Consider the following 18,329-nt stretch of genomic DNA (forward strand, 5'->3'; position numbering starts at 1 on the left):
GCCCTCGAAGCGTGGTTCCTGAAGCATTTGCACCTGTCACAGGCTAACCTGGCTATCCTACAAGGGGCTTGGAGTGACACTACCAGGAGCCAGCACAAAAGCAAGTGGACCAGGTTCTGTCACTAGGCAAAATCAAAGGAAATTAATCCATTGACTTGCTCGTTGGACGACGTTCTATCCTTCTCAGTGCACCTCACCCATTCAGAGGTGCAGGTAGACGCATGCTGCACGTATTTGGCAGCCATTGAGGCCTACAAGAACTCGGACGAGGAGGTCTTTTCATCCTCTCATCCGGTGGTTAAGAGGCATTTTGCTGGTCTGACTAGACTGTACCCACTGATCAACAAATCGCACCCATTGTGGGACCTTAATCTGGTCCTGGGCGCTCCAGCGCATAAACCATTTGAACCTATGGCATCCACGGACATCAGGCTAGTTACCATTAGGAAGGCTCTGCTAGTGGGCCTTCCCTCAGCATGCCGAATCAGCGAAATCCAGGTGCTGGTGGCTTCAGAGCCATATACATTTCACAAGGACAAGGTGGTGCTCAGAACACACACTGCATTTCTATCTAAGGTCGCCTCCTCTTTTCACGAATGAGGAGATGGTATTACCAACATTCTTTGCCGTCCGTAAGGATGAGGCTCAGAGGGTATTCCACTGTCTGGGTGTCAGACGTGCGCTAGGTTTTTACCTGGAAAGAACCAAGAGCTTCCGTAAATCAGACTCCCTCTTCATCACCTCTGGGGGATCAAACCCAGGCTGTCAGGCCTCCAAGGCTTCCAAAGCAAGGTGGATTGTTATGGCAATCGAGGAGGCGTATGAGGGGCAGCACAAGCCATTGCCAGCAAACATGCATGCTCACGCCATCGGTGCTAAGGCCACGGCGGTAGTTTTCCAAAGACACGTCCGTGGCAGGTTATCAGCAAAGAGGCTACGTGGGCTACTCCCACGGCCTTCTGCAAGCACTGCTACTTGGATGCCAGCACCAGGTTGGACGTCGCATTTGGCCAGGCAGTGTTGAGGAACTTGTTTTCTTAAAAGGGGCAACTCTCCATCCTGGTGCTACATTCAGTTGTAATCGCCCATACAGTACGGAGGAAAGGGGACGGGACGTAAAAGTAATTATAAGGTACTCACTCTAGTGACTAATGTACTCCTAGTTCACAGTCCCCTTTCCTCCATACGTCCCACCGTTCTCCCCCCTAATAGAACTGGTGTCATTAGGCAATGTCAATATTGTTAATGTGTCAAAAAGGACTGAGGTGTGGCACTGGTGGGTGGAGTCAGGGGAGTACATGTGCGCTGCGTATGTGCCCCAGTGAGCATCTAAATTTAAAGGGGTAGATGATTTTTCTGGTGAAAAAGGTTCTGTCTACTGTCCCTACTGAGGGGCGCCCATATAGTATGGAGGAAAGGGGACTATGGACTAGAAGTAAGTTAGTCTCTACGGTGAGTAATTTATAATTTAGTGCTTAATTTTACTCCTAAATACCCTACTTGTTGCCAGATTTTGTCACTCGGTTCCCCTACCAAGAATGCCAATAAACTCTTAATGTCCCCTATGGCCAATGGAATCCCAGCTGCCTCTTTTTCGAGCACATATATCCACTTGGTGGCACCTGCCACTAGTGAAGGTAATCTGTACACCAAATTATCCCCATCCATTGTCTGCCAGGGTTTTGACTTCTGTAGAAGGGACAACCGAGTTTGTGCTCCACGCTTCACCCCCCCATTGTGGTTTTTGTGCTACTGCCATCCTTGCTTTTCTGCTTCGAAGCCTATTTCCCCAGTTCCCTGTTTGTTCCGCCCTTGCTTCTTCTTCCCTTTTCTTCCACCTCCTTACTCTACACACACTTGTCAAATCACAAGGGTCAAATTCGTCACCCCCTAGTGTCATTGTCACTACTGTCCTCTTAATCTTATGCAGTATTATCTCCTTCTGTTGTCTGGCTCGTCGTCTTCTGTGTCCTGTCTCCAGTTGTCAATTTAAATGTTCTACTTCCTGCTGTCCATCCTTTCTGTTCCTCACCTTTTCCCTGTTTTCTCCATCTCACTCTCCATTATCTTTTCTGCTTCTCTAAACTTTGAGTCCAGTTGCTGTTGTGTGTTTTTCTTAATGTGTGCAAAGTATTTCTTGTTCCCTTTTCTCTTTTTTGTTCTGCGACTCAGGTTCTGGCTCTTCCTTATTTTTCTTTGTGTTCTCTCTATGTGGAGATGCCTGCCTAGGATTTGTGTATCCTGCAGTCGGTTTAAACAATGGAAACAATCTATAGACGTAGGGGTGGAGCACTAGCCTTCTCCTCTCCCTCTTCTCCCTCCTTTTTCTCTTCTCTAGTTTCTTCGTAAAGTTTCCAAAGACCTGAAATGTCCTGTCTCTTTTTAAGCTACTCACCCTCACCTTTGTACGTCGCCAACAAATATGAATACATATGGTCAGTTATATCCTTTTGAAATGTTCCCACTCCAGGCCATTGCTGATAACACTTTCCCACTGTGTCATTCATCCACTGAAAGTGTTATTTTAATATTTTATCTCTATATTGGTGTACCTTTTTACACACATGGTCAAGGGGTGAGTCCATCCAGTAGGATATAATTTTTTTGCACCCTTTTCTCAAAAATATTGAGAGTACTCTTGTCTCCCCCCTTCTATTCTTTGCCCCCCAACTTATACCTCAACATCTTTTACTCCTTGCTCACTCACTCACTGGTATACTTAACATTTAACTAGTTCACCATATATCCCTCACACTGGCCTTCTCCTGAGACCCCACCCTTTCACACAAGTGGCCCTCTCCACAGGCCCACCACCATAACATTTATGCCCTATGTTACTGTGCCTAGGGTTTGGTTGCTCCACCCTCAGTTGAACCGCACCCCCTGCATGCGCTGCACTGCTCCTCCAATATTTACATATTAGTTCTACTCCGGCCCTTCTGCAATTTCCCCATCCACAATAAACATGAAACATTATAAATTCACCTTATCACAACAAATACTGCTTCCACAAAACACCAGTGCATATGCCTTCCCTCCTTCTCGTCACAATTTCAATTCCACTTAGCACGTTAATTAAAAATGACGAACTATGCCAATTGCCTGCACTGTGCACAACTCTGTCTAACAAGGTCTGCCACTTACTACGCAACCTTCTGCTATAACGCAGATGTGCCACTGCTCACTCACTCGCTATCGGGTAAGTGGACCTAATATCTACGACTACTATAGCCAATCGCCCTCCACCACTTGAGGGTGTGTCCAATACACCATAAAAATATCCATCACCCCAGCGCGTTCATGCATGGGTACACTCACGAATCCTTCTTTGGAGATTCTCAAGACTTCTTGACCCCGGATTCTTCCTTTCAATGCCAGTGCTCCCTTCCGAATGCAGGGAGCATTTCAAACAGGCAGACCTTCGAAAACTCTACGTCTGCACGGCCTCCTCTGTGACAAGCTCTTTAGAGTGGTCTGCAAACGCTGTCCTGCACTCCTCCGGGAGCACCGCTGAAATTCCAACGTCTGGTCAGGAAAGCTTGAGTCCCCATACTGGCCCCAAAATGTACTGCAGGTTGCCTCAAAACTCACCAATAAAAATTACAAAAGTAGTCCAAAAGAGTTTTTTCAGGTCCCCAGGCACAGCTGGGAAAGCAGTGTTACCAAGTAATGCGGAACAGAACTGTCCAAACTCATGGGTGCTCCGTTTGAGCCTATGCATCAAACACCTTTAAAGTTTCTCTCCTGCAAGACCGCCTTCGTAGTGATGAACTCGGCCAGGTGTGTTGTCTCCATGCCTCCATATTTGTCTTTCCACCATTCTAAGGTGGTTCTACTAACTCATTCGTCCTTTATGCCAAAGGTCCCATCTGACTTTCATTTAAACAAACCTTTGGTCTTGGCAGTCTTCTTTGCAAACCCTTCTATGCCTGCTGAAAGATTGTTATATTCATTGGAAGCATTGCGTGCCTTTTAAATTCTATGTGGCACGCACTAAGGATTTTCTGAAGACTTCTCAACATTTTGTCAACTTTACATCAGTGGGGTATGGGAAGGCCCCATGGAAGGCTTCCATCTCCAGGTGGCTCTCCGGCTGCATCATGCATTGCCATCACTTGGCAAACAGGTCGTTGCCAGGCAGATCGAGGGCCCATTCCACCAGAGCAATCGCTTCTACGACAGCGTTCCTCTCTGGTGTTCCCCTTATGGATATCTGCGGGGCTGCGACGTGGAGGTCTGCTCACACCTTTACGAAGTTCCATTATGTCAACAGGGATACCAGGGAGGAGTCTTGTCGGACAAGCAGTGCTTTGCAACCTGTTTTCTTGAGGTAAGTGTGTCCCAAGGGTAAGCTTCATTGCTTCTGTTGAGCCTTGCCACCTCCCGTGGTTGTGTATATGTACTGCTGTGTAATCTTATTCATAGCATGTGAATTCATGCAAGACCCCATGCTGGAGAAGTAACAAGTTACTTACATGTAACTCTTGTTCTCCAGCATGAGTCTTGCATGGATTCACATGCAAACCCTCCCTCCGTTCCCTCTGCAGCTCTTCTTGGGTCCTTGAAGAAGCCACCAGTGGTGGAGCTAAGGAGGATGAGTCATTGTTTGGGCCAGTGTGACCGAAAGTGACATCAATAGGCTATACAAAGGACAGTGCTGATTTTAGCCTAAAGCAAAAATGCTTTATTTTACTGAGGTTTCCCAGCCTGACGATGGGGAATATTCATAGCATGTGAATCCATGCAAGACCCATACTGGAGAACAAGAGTTACAGGTAAGTAGCTTGTTACTTCTCTCTGTCTCTCTCTCTCTCTCTATTCTCTCTCTCTATTCTCTCTCTCTCTATTCTCTCTCTCTCTATTCTCTCTCCCTCTATTCTCTCTATTCTATCTATCGATTCGGTATGGAGACACACTGAGTACAGCAATCTGTGTGCCATTGGAGTAAGGAAAGAGTGCCACCAACCTTTTGGAGCCCCCACATCCAGCTTTGAAAGGGTACATAAGTAAACCATGTGCTTGGGTAGACGGTATGAGACTTGATCTCTCAAGGTCTCCACAAGCCATATTCACCCTTAGGGCTCATCAGGGTAACGGTTGGGTTAAAACAGACAGGGAAACTCTGGCTACTCACAGCACAGTGACAATGTGATTTCGGCCTCACAAATGTCAAGCTCCTAAATCACTGTTACAGCCAAGTAATTGCTTGTTTTTGTTAACTCTTCTTTGAACGCAATAATATTAGCTATTTTCCACAAAATAATATTGAGTTACTTTCTAACCCTTTACAGCTTATTTTACAAAGGGAGCTGCATGTTGTTTATGCCTTGTCACATGTATGCGGACAGGACCGAACACTACTGGCTACCATTTTATTACGTATCTTTTTGCATGAAAGTCAAGAATCCCTGTTGCTTCGAACACTAAATGAACGGGAAATAAGCATGGAAGGTACTGTATTTGTAAAAAGAAAGTTTGGAAAATATATGGTCATTTTAATTAAAATGAATCTTGACACATGCCTGCTGTATTTCCAGTAGAATGTATTGGTTTTAATGATTCAGGATGCTCTTTACTCTTGCATGTAGTTACATTCATAACATGGGGCAATAGTACAATCTGGAGAGCAAACATTACATTAAAGTACATAATGTGGATCACATTTATTGGTTCTGTTTCTTCCCATTGAAATTTGAGGCTTCATTTAGAAAGTCAGTAATTGCAATTAAGCAGTGAAGTGACTGGAAGTGGTGATTTCATGTTTTCCCAATCTTGCATCATCTCTACTTGCAGTCTCCGTTTTCTGAGTGTGTGCCCCGGGTTTGGAATTTGTGGAAGACTGAGTGGCCCTATTCATTATAAAAGGGAACCCTTTCTGCTTGATGTCCATCCTGTGTCCCTCCTTCAATGTGATTTTTATGTGCAAGTAGCTCTTTATGCAAAAGCGGCGGCTTTTAGTTTACCACCTCCAAATGTTGCTTCGATTCTGAAAAGCTGCACCAGCCCTCTGTATCACTTGTCGAGTTCCTCTGGCTGTCCCTTTGTCATAGTGGCCTTCTTCTGCGCAAGGAAGTCTGTTTCCAAATTACTGAATGGAGACGTAAAAAGTACTGAGAAACAATTTACCTACTAATTTTCAGGGTCTTAATCACAGTGCCATCATTGCCCTCTTTCCTACATTTGTCATTCTAGATGTGCCAAAAAAAGGGGGGCAGCTGCATGCATTGTGCGGTAAGAAACATGATTGCTGGTTCAATCAAGCTCTATAAAAACATGAATGCCACCATTTGGCAGCATTCAAGGGTCTGCTTTAAATTCCAGGTGAATACCATTTGGCCGAAGGCTGATTTAAGTTTGTCTTTTTCTTAAAAACCGAGCCACAATGATTGAGGGATTTCAGTTTCCACATTCTTACTTTGAAATATTGGCTCATAGGCACAATTCTCCAGCCTGGGATCCTTCTCGAATGTATATGCTATTCGAATCCCGACACCCTGCAGCCCTATTTATATTCAATTTTCCTCTCAGTGCGACAGCACTTGAATTCTAGCAAGTGTTATGAACCTTTTAAACTGCACCAAATTACCACAGTAGTCTCGTAGCACCCAGGCTTGTCCATAAATCTGCATATTGGGTTCCCTACTGTGGTGTTCAGACCTTAGTCTGAAAAGAGAGGAGCCACAAACAGAATTGAATGCAACTGGGCTGGGAAAGAAAGTGTGGGAACTTGGATATGTATAGGTCCTGTTAGGCACACCATCATTCGATAAAGAAAAGATATATCCTAAAGTGTATGGGATTCATTGTTTTGTATTCATGAGGCTGATTTGAATGCAAGGGAAATTAGAAAGCAATAAGTGTTTGGATGTGTGATGGGCTCAAGATGTGCTCTGCCGAGCAGTGAAGTATTGCGGCTTTATTGCCCAGACTTAGCTGTTCAGTTAACCCAGAGGGCGAATTCTCAAATAATAATTCTGAGACTGTCCAGCCTGGAGGCCAAGACTGCCTGAGTCAAGAACATGCTCTGTAAAAATGTAAATGTCTTTTCAGAGTAAAAGTGAAGAGAGGCTAAGTATGGTCTGTTTGACAAATTCAATAATTTGACAGCCTGCCACCCTTAACAGTGAAATGGTCTTATCGATTCAGAGTCCATGTCCACATGGAATTCATCACCATTCATAAAGTTACAAAAGAGGCCAATAGTCAGATGGATATGCTGCATTGTGCAAATTAAAGACAAGAAATTAATTCATATAACCTGAGCAGGTGACTCTATTAGCTCATCACCTCTGAACGTTTGCTTCTACACTAGTAGCTCAAACAAAGGGCACAGACCTTCTGAACTACCTACTTCCAAATTGTAACAGTGGTGCATCTGCTACATGCATTGTAAGAGCAGTAATTGGCTATAAATTGGCCTTGTATAACATGTGCAATTGTTGCCATACTTAAAATTGGCAAAAGGAAACCTAGACTTGCACAGAATGCCCAACTATTCATAAGGTTATGCAACATCAAAAGAGAGTACTGGGCTTATTCCATATAGGAGTGTGTGGACCTTGCTGATCCCTAGAAAATATGGAAGTAAAAGAGTTCTATAGTTATCCCAAGAAGAAATGGGCATTAAAACACACAAAGACTTTGCAATCGAAAACACTTATTCTTGCGGAGTAAAAACCAATGGTTACTTTCACAATTACATTCAGTAATGCAAGGGCAGTAGACCATATCAGTTGTACAGTGACTCTCAGTACAAATCACATAATCCATCAACTAGACAATATACTTTTGGTGAATAGTCGAACACTTATTCTAGGTACAGTAAAAACTTATGACTACTTTTGTGATAACACACAGTTATACTTTGTGAGTAAAACCGAAGGATGTAATATTCAATTACAGGTGCTTTTGAGATCAGTGAAACGCAGATTGAGATAAGCAGTATTAACGTATTTCTGTGATGGCACACAGCTAACTCAAGGTAAGTTAAACCCATATAATTTTTTAATCTCACAAGGAGCCCAGGTTAGATCTTTCCCAACTATACAAGTGACTGATGTAGGACATATAAGTGACAGTTACTACCACAAACTCTGGGTTAGATAGCACAGGGGAAGTAAACCCTAACCTTACACTTTACTGAATGACTCAGTTATTCTAGGTAGGCAACAACCTAATACAGACTTATTCTGGAGAGGCTAATAGCAGTCAGGGGAAGCAAGACCCAGTTGGAGGGCTCTCATACAATTACCCTGCAGGAATAATGTGGTGAAACCAACACATTACTTTTGGGAAGAGGCACGACCTAATCACAGCCGAGTAATATACCTTCACATCTACTTTCTATTAGAATGGCAAAATAGTTTCTAAGGAAGGAAAGATGTTAACCATACTTTTAAGAATAGTGGATCACACATCCAAGGTGAGTAAGAACTTTTGTAACTGTTCACTCTGAGTTAGTTACCAACCAACTCTTTACAAGTAAGTAACTTTTAAACACTTCTTTTCTAGGCAAAAGTCTCAATCCCTTAAACGTCTTTCCCTTATTCTTGGAGCATGAATGTTCTCAGTGGCAGAAAGGGGGTCACTAGGATCTAGTGACCAAAAGGCAGTGTCAGGATAGGTTCTTAAGTAGCAAAGGGCCTTAGGAAGACTGGGCAAACAGGTGAGTACTTTACTTTAGAGTTAGAAGAGACTCCAGGGGCTTTGCAGAAGACGCCCTAGCAGGATTCTAGCAGTGGGACTGGGTGCACTGGATGAGAGGCCTCCCCATCACAGAAAACTCCCCACAGCTACACAGAAATCCTAAGAGACTTAAGGTAAGTACACACCCAAGCCAACACAGTATCTCAGCATTGAAGAAGATTCTGAAGTAGGAGGACTTCAGGGTCTGCAGCCAAATACCCGGTCAGTGGATTCCTTGTCTTGGTGACTGAAAACAAGACCCCAGAAGGAACTTTACAGGAGGGATCGATGAAGATGGCTGTAGGCAAGGTTTTCCCGCTGCTGAGTGCGGTTCTGCGGATTTGGCGCCTTTTCAAGGAGCACAGAAGCAGCCAGAAAATCACAGTTGAATTCTTGTTGTTACAAAGGTCCAGCACTCTGTTGAGGGGACATTTCAGACTTGATTCATATCTCTGGAGATTCACCAGGATGCCCACGAAGTTTCAGCATGATTCGGAATGCGGAAGATTGTGCATTGCACTGTGGCTTAAGGTCCCAGGGTGTTGGGGTATTACAGCAACACATGGTCGCAGCAATGCATGGGATGGCTCAAAATGCAGGTCTTCCTGAGTCTAGTGGGTCTCACCAGGCTCTGGGTTGGGGTCGTCGTTTTCAGAGTCACCAGGTCAATTGGAAGGAAGGGCTACAGCAGGCTCCGGTTGCACAGCTGGCTTTCCGGTAGCTGGAAATCGTTTCTGCTGCTTTTCCTTCATCCTCTTCGGTTTCGGTTGCAGTGGTCGACTTCTCTTCAGCTTCCAATTTTGCAGTATTTAACAGGAACAGCACAACCTCTGCATTCTCTCCCCGCATTTTGCAAGAAGGGGTGATCTGGTTGTCCAATCAGGACAGCCAGCCCCCACTGGGATTTGTCCCCATTCAGGCAAGGAGGAAGACAAAGGGCTGTGGAGTTTTGGACTCCTCCCTCTCTTCCTGCCCTCACAGACAGACTGGAGCCTGGGCGGGGATTCCAGGGGACTCCCACCGAAGATAAAAATCACACAAAGAAATTTCCCGCCCTGGATGTCAGGGGAAGGAACAAGAAAGGACAAGAAACGCTAAAATGGCAAAGAAAGACAGGGCCATTTTGGTAAAATGAGCACCCTTAGGTGCCTGTACTGGAGCTGTGAACACAACCCGCGGTAAAGATGCACCAAATTAATACAAGGTATCACTGCCACCAGCCATTGAAGGTAAGCTTGTCCCTGTAACAGAATTGTTATAATATATCCCCTTTCACACTAAAACTGTATCTCCCCAGCACTCCACATAAGGAGCGTTGTGCTGGCTTCACGGAATAAAATGTAAAATGGATCCAAAGATCCTTTCTACCCTTGGGAACTGTATTTCACTCAAGGTTAGCAACAGAACGCTAAAAGTGGAGCCTCTAGGGCAACCTAGCCACAGGCACTTATTGCCAATAAGTTGTTAGAGGATAACTTTTAAAAATACACTATGGAGAGTCAAAAAAATGACACCCATAAAAAGAGTTAACGATTCTGTGAGTGTGGAAAAAAGTTCCCACTACCTGGAGGTATTAAGGAAAAATATCCCACTAGTAAAGCAAAAGGTTCTGGGGTTGACCCAGGTCAGGACGATTTACCAGTTCTGTGAAAATCTTACCTAACACACTGCGCACCCTGATTGATGCTATTGTGATTTGTCTAAACCGTGTGTTAGCCTATAACAATACACAACTGCATTGAACTACCCATACACACCACTATACCAAACTCCTGCCCCACATCCTATTCACTGGTAGCTAGCGACCTACAGAGCATGATACTTTACCTGTGTCCTTGCTCCCATCTTTCAGAATACCCTCATGCTCCACATTTCTTCCCCTGCCCTCCTACCCCTTCTCACCATGCCCCTACCTGACTGCACTGCCTCACTGCGCTCACTCGGGCTCTTACTCAGGCCCTATGCTTACTGCCTTGCACATGCTTCCCCTTGTCCCCATTGCAGGCTGTCAATGCCTCCCCTCCACACTCCCCATCAGCCCATTTGCCCCTTACTGGCCTCACCATGGGCCTCTGGAATGGCCAATCAATTTTCAAATAAACCTCTCGTCTGTGACCACTACCCTGAACCTTAATCATTGGCTGCCCCCAAAACTAGTATTTCACCACTCCTAACGCATCAACAATCGCCAACCTGCACATGTACTACGCTACCTTTTCCCCCTCCCTTTGACCCTCAAGAAAAGGTGGTGGTCTCATGAGCAACAAGATCACACCACATGCCACATTTCATCTCTTTGACTTTGCCCCCTCCTCCTTTCAACATTTGGCAATCCAACCCCTTGCTCCCACCCCTCTCATCCTATTCCTCGTTTATCGGCCACCAGCACCCCTTTAGTTCTTCCCAGCACATACCCTCCTAGTCGTGATTGGCAACTACAACCTCACCATCTTGTCCAAGGCCCGTCATTACAATTTAATTCCACTGCCCCTTAATGTTCCCTTGTGAGCCTCCATAAACTCTGGACAGTCCCTGGCAGGAATTCTGTTGGACTGCTCTTCCTACCCCCTACTCTCGACTGCTCTAGCATATCTAATGATCCATTGCCTTCCTATCGCACTCTCATTCACTGCAGCATGTCTGTACCTAGCCTGCTGTTGTCTTCCGTCCTCAGGGAATCAGTTAACAAATGGCACCTTACATGGACCAAGTCAACTCCTCACACCTCGCCCTCCCTCGTCAACTTGCGCCCTCCATCAACCTGGCCTTCGCAAATTCAATAATCTTGCCATCTCCCTTCACTAGCACTATCCTGCCTGCTCCTTTACTCCCATTTGACCGTGGCCAATGACTGTAACAAGCCATCCTGCAACCACGTTCCTCCACCTATGCCAATGGCACAAAGATCACTCCTAAACTCTACTTGCTGCCTACAAAGACTCTCCTTGCCCTTACTAGCGCCAAATAATTTTCCAACATTAACCAGATTTATAATGGACTCCTTCCTTCCAAGAAATCCTCATCTATGCTATCCATCTCCCAGCGCAGCTGTTCTTTGGAAACTTTTCTGCCGCTAGGGGGAGCAGCAGGGCCCTGCGGGCCACTTTAGTGATGCTGCGCCCCATGACCTTTTTTTTCCACAAACACTGCTCGCTCCTGGAGCACCACTCTAAATTTGTAATCGTTTTACAGAATTTATTTCTACATCTCTCTAATTCGAATCCGAAGTGGTTGTCTGGGTTCAAACCCTGCGTGGATTGTGGGCGTCTGATGCGTGTGGGCCCGAAACAGACATTTGCCTTTACTGCCTTGGTCAAGGCCTTTACACGCAGGACTGCGTATTGTGCCAATCGATGCGCTCCAAGAACATGAAGATACCTCCACAAATCGAAAGTTGATCAGCAATAAATTCAAGGTGTCAGAGCGTGGTGTGCGGCACCAAAGAAAGGCCCCCTGTCGGAAGGACAAAAAGAAGCACAGCAAGAAGTTTGTTGAAGAGAAGCCACCACTCCAAGGACGGCCAAGAGAAAAAGGCCCTGCAGGTTCCTTTTCCCTACCAGTCCTCTACCCCAAAGGAATGGGAGGCATTCAAGGTGAAGATGCTAGACATCTTTGCCCAAGCCCCAGCAGCTCCAACACCAGTGACCACACCACAACATCAGTTCTGAGGGCTTCGGCCAAGCCAACGGATCCCACTGCGCTTAGATGAACCGGCAGGAGCTCTGCAAGCAGGTCTGACAAGGGGCACACCGTTCCGTCCCCGGACATCAGTCCTCTGACTTCAATCCCCTCTTTAACGCTGACGCCGGAGTCGTAAGAGAATTTCTCACGCTCCCCATAGGGCATATATGTCCCATTTAGAGAACATTCATGATGAGGAAGGGGGATCCTGTACCTGTCTTGATAGAACACCTCAACATCACGGAAATGAGACATTCCTGAGTTTTAGGGGGAACAAGGCGACTTGGTGGACCTGGCGGGTGACTTGTAGGAATCAAAAGGCCTGGACACTTAGCCAGAGGTGGACATGCTCCCTTCTGCCAACCCTGAGTAAGCCACAGGTGGCTTTCCAGCATCTGGTGGCAAAGGTTGTCGACACAATAGGGCTGTCGGCCCCTTCATGTCCGAAAATGACTTAACTTATTCTGGTTGAGGGTTCTGAAAGGGAGAACTTATTGCCTTTCACTCAGGCAGTAGAAGGGCCAGCAATAGAACTATGTGCCACTAGCTTCGATTCTAATGTTGGTCCATGACCTAGCTAAAAAACACATGCCGGCGCACTCTGACCTTAGTTTACTCCTACGTCCCGTCCCCTTTCCTCCATACTGTATGGGCGTCCCTCGCTAGGGACGTGAGACAGAACCTTTTTCACCAGAAAAATAATCTTCCCCTTTTTAAATTTAGATGCCTGTGGGGGCGCGGCCCTTGGAGCATGCGCTCCCCTGACTCCGCCCAACGGCACCACTCCTCAGTCCTCTTTTCCACGTTGATAGGAACGGACCGCTTTCACCAGCGTTCATGGGTTAGGCCTCGGGCCTAGTAATTCCATGTGCTCTGCCCCAGAAAAGTACTTTTGTTGTCTTTTTCTTTTTCAAGTCCGGTACCGCTCTGTCCCCTGGCACCACGCTCCTTCCTGGCGCATGTCGACGTCCACAGGCTTCAGCAAGTGTCTATCCTGCGAGGGTCTCTTTCCTACATCTGACCCCCACGCTCTCTGCCTCCGCTCCCTTGACCCCCAACCATGGCTGGGAAGGCTGACACCGTGTGATCTGAAGAATAGATTAGCCAGGTGCAGGAAGCTCTTCGGGAAGTCGCCTGTAGAGGACCTAAAGGCATTTGTTAAGCCGAAGGCCAGGCCCAAGGTAGGTGCACTGTTCTCCTCTGCACCCTGCAAAGGCGACTCCTTCCCCAAGAAGCACACGAGCGGGAGGGACCTAACAGGTCCTAGTACCAGTGCATGTACCGAGGCTGATTCAACTACCGGCCTCCAGGCCAAGGGGTCGCAAGATCCTACCGGTGACTCCACTGACGGACCACAATGTTCTAGTACCGGGTCTCAACGCGAGGTGCTAAGCCCTAATACTGGTCTGAGGGGGCGCCTGACTGCAGCACTACCAGTGCCTGAGCCGAAGGCACTCTGCCTGCCAGGCCCTGTCCTGAGGTGCAGGGTAGGCCTCAACCTCCACCGCTCCGCATCCTGGTGGAAGCCGGGCGCAGCAAGCGCCACAACACAGTCATGTGGCATGCAGCCGGAAAAAATGGCTCCTCGCCTGACACCATCCCTGTTTGGGCACCAGGTAGGGGAGCGAGTTTCCAGGTGGGACTGCTCATCGCCTGGCACTTGGCCCACGGCATATACATCAGCATCCCAAGGAAGATACACCTTGCAACGTACAGCTAGAGAAGGTGCACCCAAGTCCTATCAACCTCCGGGCCCGCACCTATGCCAGCTCCTTCAAGCAATTCTCTGGCATGTGAAGACAGTTTTTTGACAAGTTCCTCGCTCTCATGAGGTCCCCACAGATGGGTGTCATCCTTAGGGATGTCATCAGGGACATGCTCCCCCCCCCCCACGGTACACCAGCTAGCACCCACAGCCACCCTGCCCTTGGGTCCAGCTCCTCCGGTCCCAACACAGCCCCTGCTGCCCACGCCAGTCCCTACGACACTGGCTCCCATGCTTGTGCCAGTCATTGCATCCCCTGCTCTGCTGTCACAGCAGCCTCAGGCGCCTATTGGTATGCCACAGCCCCCTGCTCCTAGCACTCCTCCAGCTGCGTCGGACCAGCAGGACACCCTGCTGGACACAGATGAAGAGAAGGACCCTGTCATCAACCAAGGCATTTTACGAACGGCTAGTGGGCCTGGCTGAGTATCTGGGCTCCCACAACCAGAGGTGGAGCAACCAGAGGCGGTGGTACTGGCAGACGTTCTCACTCTACACCCCACGGATAGAACAGGAATCCTGATGCAGAATGACTTGGTGCCGCTTTGCGAAAAAAGGATGGCTCAAACCACACCCTACACAGCCTACCAGTAGGTGCCTCTACGCCAATTTTAGGCAAATGGAAGGGGACTCCCCTCTTACTGTCGGTGCACCCCCAGCCACATTCCTCTGTGATTGTGGCAGTTTCATATTCAAAGCCACAATTGTCCTCAGCTACATCAGCCTCGGCACGTCTGAGTAAGGAGGAGAAAATCCGGGAAGCATATAGAAAGAAAATCAATTCCAGAGCTCCACTTCATCTGCGCCAGTCCAATACGGATACCATGCTGGCTGCGGTCAATCAGCGACTCTGGCGAGAGATCGCTGATTTGCTTCCTGAGCTCCTGGTGCAGAGCAAGGCATGCTTCAAGGCCGGGCTGGCGGAGGCCAAAATAGTAGCACAGGACATTGAGTCTACAGTGGCTCACATTGACAGCCATATGTATTGCTACCGACATGAGAAGGACGGCCTGGCTACGGGCTGCGAAGTTCAACCCCAATGTCCATGAACATATTCTGAACCTTTCGAGGGGGGCGATCTGTTCCTTTCTACTATGAACGAGGAATTTGATATGAAGAACAGTTCGCAGACTGCCAAGTCCTTATCGATCCTCACGAAGTCCACCCCCAAGGCATATAGCCAGGCGCACCTGTGCTCAGACAAGGGTCTGTCCTTCGGAGGCTTCAGGGGCTTGCAGGAGAGACGGTGCAGACAACCGACAGATCCCCGAGCCAGCACAGACGAAAGCAACATAAGGCGGCTCACAAGAGCTATTTCTATTCCTCCCCCCCCCCCCCGTCCCCCCACCCTCAGCCCCAGCCCCAGAGGGCAAAAAAGCATGACACAACCATCCGGATCCACAAGTCTCAGGTGGGGAGCAGGCTTGCCCTTCACGTCCAACGCTAGCGGACATGGTTCTCAGACCCATGGATCCTCTCGGTAGTATCCACGGGCTTCCGGCTCCCTATGCCTCCTTCTCCTCTCTCCTCCCCTCCGCTCCCACAGATTGGTACAGCAACTCTGTTAGCGGAAATTCGCTCGCTCAGAGAGTCAAGCAGTGGAAGTAATCCCAGCCTCTAAACGGGGTCTGGGCTTCTATTCACAGATTTACGCCATACAGAAGAACAAGGCTGGCCTGAGAGTTATTTGGACCTTTCCACCTTGTACCTTTCCCTTCCTCTTCAAAGGTTCAAGATGGTTACCCCAGTGCTTATAGCGTAGACATTGTATGCGAGAGACTGGATGTGCTCCCTGGCTCTGAAGGATGCCTACCTACACGTCCCAATCTGGCAACCTCACTGGTCCTTTTTGAGGTTCAAGATCGTGGGTTTTCATTTCCAATATAAGATTCTTCCCTTTGTCCTCAATTTGTGTCCCAGGGTCTTCACAAGACTACTGACCGCTGTGGCAGCCCTGCTCAGGGTCACCACAATATACCCATACCTAGACGACTGGCTGGTCAGGGCAGGGGCTCCGGAGGCAGTCCAGCAAACTGCCTCCGCCCTTATAAATAATCTGCATGAGCTCGGATTTTCCATGAATGTCAAGATGTCACAGTTGGAGCCCACTCAGTCTAACCTTCCTGGCTCTTATCTGGGATATGAGCCCCGAGAGCATTTTTCCCTCACAGGACAAGATCACAACCATCAAGAGGGCCAAAGGGCATTTTCTGAGCAGAACAGTGACCTCAGTACGATGGTACCAACACCTTTTGGGCATCATGGCGGCGTGTCTCCTGGCCGTGCCGCATACCAGGCTCAAAATCATACGATTGCAACGGCACTTGGCAGCCTCCTGGAATCAGGAGAGGGGTTCCCGGCGCAGCAGGTTAACATCCCACATCACTTCCACCAGGACCTATTCTGGTGGAGCATGGACAACAGCCTGCAGATAGGCAAGCCCTTCCGGCAACCACCACCTCAGGTCACCATCACCATGGACTCGTCCCGAGAGGGCTGGCGAGCTACCTTGGGCAGCCACAGTGTCCATAGGGTATGGTCCCATTAGGAGCAGGCGGTCCACATCAACTGGCTCGAATTGATTGCCATCTGGCTCACTCTCAAAGCCTTTCTCCCGATGATCAGCAGCAAGGCTATCCTCATTCAGACGGACAGCTCCACCAGCATGTATTTCATAAACAAGCAGGGAGCACCAGGTCTCCTCCCCTCTGCACTCTAGCAGTCAACATTTGGGAGTGGGCTCTGGTAAACAACATAAACCTGGCAGCAATCCACCTCCCGGGAGAGTCCAGCCTAGAAGCGGACAGGCTCAGCAGGCTGGGTGTGCACAGCTGCAAATGGCAGTTGGACAAGCAGGTCCTTCAGGCGATCTTCAACAGGTGGGGTCATCCTCAGGTGGATCACTTCACCACCTGGTCCAACAGGAGGTGCCCCCAGTTTGTGTCCTGGCAGGGACAGGGCAGGGGCTATCTGGGCGATACAATGCAGATCCAGTGTGACAACATGAACGCATATGCCTTCCCTCCCACTCCCCTGGTCCGCAGGGTAATATGCAAGATCAGAGAGACCTGAGACCTTCGCATCATCCTGATAGCTCTGTGGTGGCCAGCAAGGCCATGGTTCTCGGAACTGCTCAGCCTGTCGGATCAGGCTCCGGTGCACCTTCCGTTGGGCCCAGCACACCTACTCTCTCAACAGGGAAGCACGGTCATCCACCCCGTTCCCCAGAGGTTAGCCCCAGCAGTGTGGCTCCTGAACAAGTCACACTGGAGCCTCTGCATCTGTCATAAGCTAACCTAGACATTATATAAGGGGCTAGGAGCGATGCTATCAGGAGCCAGTACAAAAGCAAGTGGACCAGGTTTTGTCACTGGGCGTAATCAGGACGTTGATCCGTTGGCCTGCACTCTGAATGACGTGCTATCCTTCTCTGCGCACCTAGAGGTATTCTCATCCTCTAATCAGGTGGTTAAATGACACTTGGCAGGCCTGACCAGGCTCTATCCGCCTATCACGACGCCACACCCCGTGTGGGACCGCAATGTGGTCTTGGGGGCCCTGTCGCACAAACCATTCGAACCTATAACATCTGTTGATATCAGGCTAGTCACCATTAAGATGGCCCTACTGGTGGGCCTTACCTCGGCATGCCAGATCAGTGAAATCCAGGCGCTGGTTGCTTCAGAGCCATATACCACTTTTCACAAGGACAAGGCAGTTCTTAGAACTCACCCTGCATTCTTACCTAAGGTTGTCTCCTCTTTTCACTTAAATGAGGAGATAGTGTTACCAAGGTTCTACGCGGACCCCAAGGGTGATGCTTAGAGTATTGCAGTGTCTGGACGTGAGGTGTGCGCTGAGATACTACCTGGACAGGACTAAGTGTTTCCGCAGACGCCCTCTTTGTCACCTTTGGCGGGTCACAGCCTGTCTGCCAATCTTCCAAGGCTTCCATAGCGAGATGAATGGTTACAGCCATCAAGGAGGTGTACGAGGGGCAACACAAACCTCTTCCAGCAAATATGCATGTCCATGCAATCAGAGGCAAAGCCACAGCAGTTGCTTTCCAGAGGCACTTCCCATGGCAGGTTATCAGCAAGGCAGCTACATGGGCTATGTGTTATAATGCATGTCTCCCTTCCATTCCATTTACCTCCCTGGTGTGGTGATGTTAGTGGGGAATGCAGTGATGTCACTG

At 48.3% G+C, this 18,329-nt stretch overlaps 1 protein-coding gene across 4 annotated transcripts in view; it reads left to right on the plus strand.

The window, feature by feature from the left end:
* RASA1 (RAS p21 protein activator 1) overlaps positions 1 to 18,329 on the plus strand; it is a 1,760,251-nt gene that overhangs the window by 886,313 nt on the left and 855,609 nt on the right. For all 4 annotated transcript variants that reach the window (XM_069627585.1, XM_069627584.1, XM_069627586.1 and 1 more), the window contains exon 17: positions 5,292 to 5,451. In XM_069627585.1, coding sequence (XP_069483686.1) covers positions 5,292 to 5,451 — 160 coding nt within the window. The remainder of the gene's footprint in view (positions 1 to 5,291; positions 5,452 to 18,329) is intronic.

The sequence above is a fragment of the Ambystoma mexicanum genome, chromosome 6p, assembly GCF_040938575.1.
Source record: "Ambystoma mexicanum isolate Mex_15411 chromosome 6p, UKY_AmexF1_1, whole genome shotgun sequence".
Taxonomy (NCBI): domain Eukaryota; kingdom Metazoa; phylum Chordata; class Amphibia; order Caudata; family Ambystomatidae; genus Ambystoma; species Ambystoma mexicanum.